The following is a 3,605-nucleotide window of genomic DNA, read 5'->3' on the forward strand; positions in this document are numbered from 1 at the left end:
TAGCGAGTTGCCACCTATTTGAAAAATTTTATTCAGTTAAAGTGATAAGATAAGGTAAATACTGAATTAATACACCACTGAAGGAAGTGCACGATATTGTAGAAACGAGTTATAAGATTATAAATTACATTTCCAGGATTAAATATCTTCGAAATTATGTTAACTAACACCCTTATATATAAAAAAAAAAAAACTTTATTTTTTCAAAATCGAAAATTTGTCTATCTGCACTTTTTACAAAAATGAGTTTCAGGTATAAAAACACAGCTAAGATTTAACTGTCTTCGGTGATAATAATGCTCACTGACCTTGCATAACGCTTGACAGGTGGGTTAAATTGCAAAGTAAGAATTAACATCAGTGATGACAGTTAAGTCCCAGATGGGTTCTAACATTACAAAGTAGTTTTTGTGAAAATTAAGAATAAATTAAATATAAGCCCTCGATACACTTTTAAGGTGCAGTGCAACACGCCGGGTATTTGCTAGTTTTACAATAATTTTCTGTTTTTAATCTTTCAAAATATTTATATGACAGCATAAGCATTAAAAGTATTTTACAAATGATATATATTTTAAAAAATCCGTGACTTAGCCAAATTTTCGTGGTACACTTCATGTGGTCTTACTCTGTTTTAAAATTTTTATTTGACCATTCATTTATTTAAGATTTCTTATAAAAATTAAAACGAGCGCCCACCAACAAGCAGGTGGCTCAAAGGCTTAGAGGCTTAAAGATTAGAGGCTTAGTATTTTCACAAGTAAATTCAAGCTGTTTTTTAGATTTAAATCGTAATCGTCACTTTTTTATTATTATTTTAATTTTTTTAATATTTTTTAATTGGACTAGAAATTTTTTCTTGTTTTTATTCATTATCCGCAGAGCTACAGTGATATTTTATTTTGAAAATTAGCAAATATGGTTTTAGTTAGAGAAACAAATTTTCAGTGACGTAATTTGATTATTTTTTTTCGGTATACATACTTTTTCTTAAACTACATTTATTTAAATAAATTTGTATTGATTTTGAAATAGAATTTCATACTTTATAATTACAAGAATTCTTGTTTAAAATCGGGTTTGCAGTTTACTTAAGGATTTTTTTTTCTTTAACTTTTGTTGTACATTTAGTTTAGCATTTTTGATTGTTTTACATTTTACAACAACACAATGTTACAAGCCTATTTACAATTCGTTATCCATATTCCACCTCACTGGTATTTCAGCCGCCTCCTCTACACTACCAATGCATCTCATCTGCGGGCGGTTTTCCTTCAGCTCATCAGTTGCCAAAATAGTTCATCGTAGGACCCGTTCTCGATCTCACCTCAGTTGGTAAATAGAAAGGGTCCCAATGAACCTCAAACCATCGGTGGCTTTATGTCCACCAGCGTGCTGTGATGATCCAAACCCGGACTGGGCGCCGAGCTTCCCAGCAAATGATGGTGATGATGTTGATGCAAATGCGCATGCGCATGTGCATGTTGTTGCTGCTGATGATGTTGCAGTTGCGCCTGCGCTTGTGCCTGTGCCTGCGCTTGCGCTTGCGCGTGCGCCTGTTGTTGTTGCTGTTGCTGCTGCTGCTGCTGCTGTTGATGATGTTGTTGTTGGTGCGCGTGTAGCATCACTGGCGAACCACCGGACATATTGTGTGGCGATGAAAGATGCAAGCCGCTGGACAACAGCCCACCAGTGGGTGTTGTATTTCCACCTGACTGATGTGAATTTGGCGTACCCGGATGGCTATTGCTACCACTCTGCTGGCCATTGCCACCAGATAGGCCATTCGATTCGCCTGACTGATTTCCGGGCTCCTCCGAATCGCTGCACGACTCTGATGAACCCTTCTTCATACTGCCACCCTGACCGGTGGCGTTGTGCGTCTTCACATGCTTGGCTAGGTGATCGCTGCGCATGAAGCGCTTGTTACAGATGGGGCAAGCGAAACGCTTTTCGCCCGTATGTGTGCGCAGATGGCGTTGCAGCTCATCGGAGCGGGTGAAACGTTTGCCGCAAAAGAGCCAATTACAAACGAACGGACGCTCGCCGGTGTGCCAGCGCAGATGTGCCTTCAGATGCGACGTCTTGCCGTACACTTTACCACAGCCAGGTATGTGGCACGAGTGTATGTTCTTCTTGCGCAAGTGCACGCCAGCTGGGCCAAGCCGTTCAGCTTCTTGACAATTGGGGCAATCGCAAGTGGCGCGGCCGGCATAGCGTCGCTGCGAACGTGGCGATGGTGTTGATGGCGTGGATGCTTGCGGCGAGGCCGCAGTGGAGCCGGCCGATGGTGAGCTGTGTGGCAGCGAGAAGCCACCCACGCCCTGGCCGGGCAACATGCTCTTGTATGTGTCCTGCAGCAGATGCTGACCGGAGCCCAGCAGGTGGGCGGTGTTGGAGAGCGAATGTGACAGCGCGGATGAGTAGTCGGAACCGGCGGCTGTGGCGTAATTGGCCATTGTTGAGTGCATGCCGGCGCCACCCATATCCAGCCAGCTACCCGCAGCGCTGTGCATATCCCACCAGCCAGAGTTAACGCTTGCTGCTTCGGCCGCTTTATGGCTGACGGCATTGAATGGCCAGTCATAGGGATGACGTGAGTACACCGAACCGAATGTGGCACCTTCCACCTTGCCCAGCAGACCCTGATGCATATGATGATTATCGGCTACCATGCCGCCGCCGGCACTGCTCGTATTCGGAAAATACAAATCACCACCGTAGGCTGAGGGATTGCTGACCGCGGCGCAAGACGATGGAATCGGACGACTGTAAGGATAAATGCTGAAATTATTCTCAGTTATAAGTCTTGTTGCACAATTGGTGGTGTGGTATTGGAAAGGGGCATGCATGAGGGAAGGAGTAAATGTATGAAATTGAGTGCTCACCTAGCAGTGATGTTGACCATTGTATTGATGCTGGACGAGGGTAGACTGCGCGATGAGGCCGCAGATGAAGTGCCGCCCAAGCCCAAACTGCTAGCTGACGAGCCCGAACCGGAGGACGACGAAGCGGAAGAGATGGTGCATGGCGAATGCTGTCCTCCAGCAGCGCCGGAAAGAGAACCACTGGATGTGCCACTGCTGCCGCCACCGCTCGACGGCGATGTGGGACTTTTCTTCCAAGGGTGGAAGCCTTTACCTACAGCGGCGTCGGCCAGCGGAGGAGGTGATTTGCTCGACAATTTATTGCACTGCGCAGCTAACATCGCGAGGGGTGTGCCACGCAGACTGGGATGATCCTGAAAGGAAGCAAAGAAAAAGTGTTAAGTGCGAAAGGCAAAAGAGTTGCTTTTCCTCGTTCGTAAACGCATTACTGGCGCAGTACTGCAAAGTAACAACCTCTTTTGTTTCTAAATCAGTATTAAACAGAATTTAGTTGAGAAAATTTGAGCATTTCCCTCAATGGTATACAGTTTTGAAGTAAAAAGGGCAGTTACTCCGCAGTAAGGCCTCAGTATTGCGTTTAAGAACAAAGATTTACTAGCTCATGAAGGTTAGAGATTTAAAGCTTTTTGGTTTACATACTAAAATTTATCTACATATGCAATAAATTTAATATTAAATGAAATATTGCTGCAACTAACGGTCAGAAGAAAAAAAATC

General features: G+C 44.1%; 1 protein-coding gene across 2 annotated transcripts; it reads right to left on the minus strand.

The window, feature by feature from the left end:
* Positions 1 to 958: 958 nt before the first annotated feature.
* Positions 959 to 3,239, minus strand: Sp1 (transcription factor Sp8). 2 transcript variants are annotated; one of them, XM_017628939.1, is made up of 2 exons: positions 2,889 to 3,239; positions 959 to 2,769 (listed from the first exon to the last, which is right to left on the minus strand). In XM_017628939.1, exons 1-2 carry the CDS (start codon positions 3,206 to 3,208, stop codon positions 1,362 to 1,364), a joined length of 1,728 nt encoding a protein of 575 aa, XP_017484428.1. In that variant the 5' UTR covers positions 3,209 to 3,239; the 3' UTR covers positions 959 to 1,361. The 2 variants fall into 2 exon arrangements, with proteins under 2 accessions (XP_017484428.1, XP_017484427.1); XM_017628938.1 differs by having other exon boundaries at positions 959 to 2,784.
* Positions 3,240 to 3,605: the final 366 nt, after the last annotated feature.

The sequence above is a fragment of the Rhagoletis zephyria genome, unplaced genomic scaffold, assembly GCF_001687245.7.
Source record: "Rhagoletis zephyria isolate East Lansing unplaced genomic scaffold, Rhagoletis_zephyria_1.1 Rzeph_scaffold_06360, whole genome shotgun sequence".
Lineage (NCBI taxonomy): Eukaryota > Metazoa > Arthropoda > Insecta > Diptera > Tephritidae > Rhagoletis > Rhagoletis zephyria.

Coding starts and splice junctions, on each gene's coding strand:
- Sp1 (XM_017628938.1), bottom strand. CDS start 3,208: ATGTTAGCTGCGCAGTGCAATAAATTGTCGAGCAAATCACCTCCTCCG. Junction 2,785..2,888: donor ATGGTCAACATCACTGCTAG/GTGAGCACTCAA, acceptor GAATAATTTCAG/CATTTATCCTTACAGTCGTC.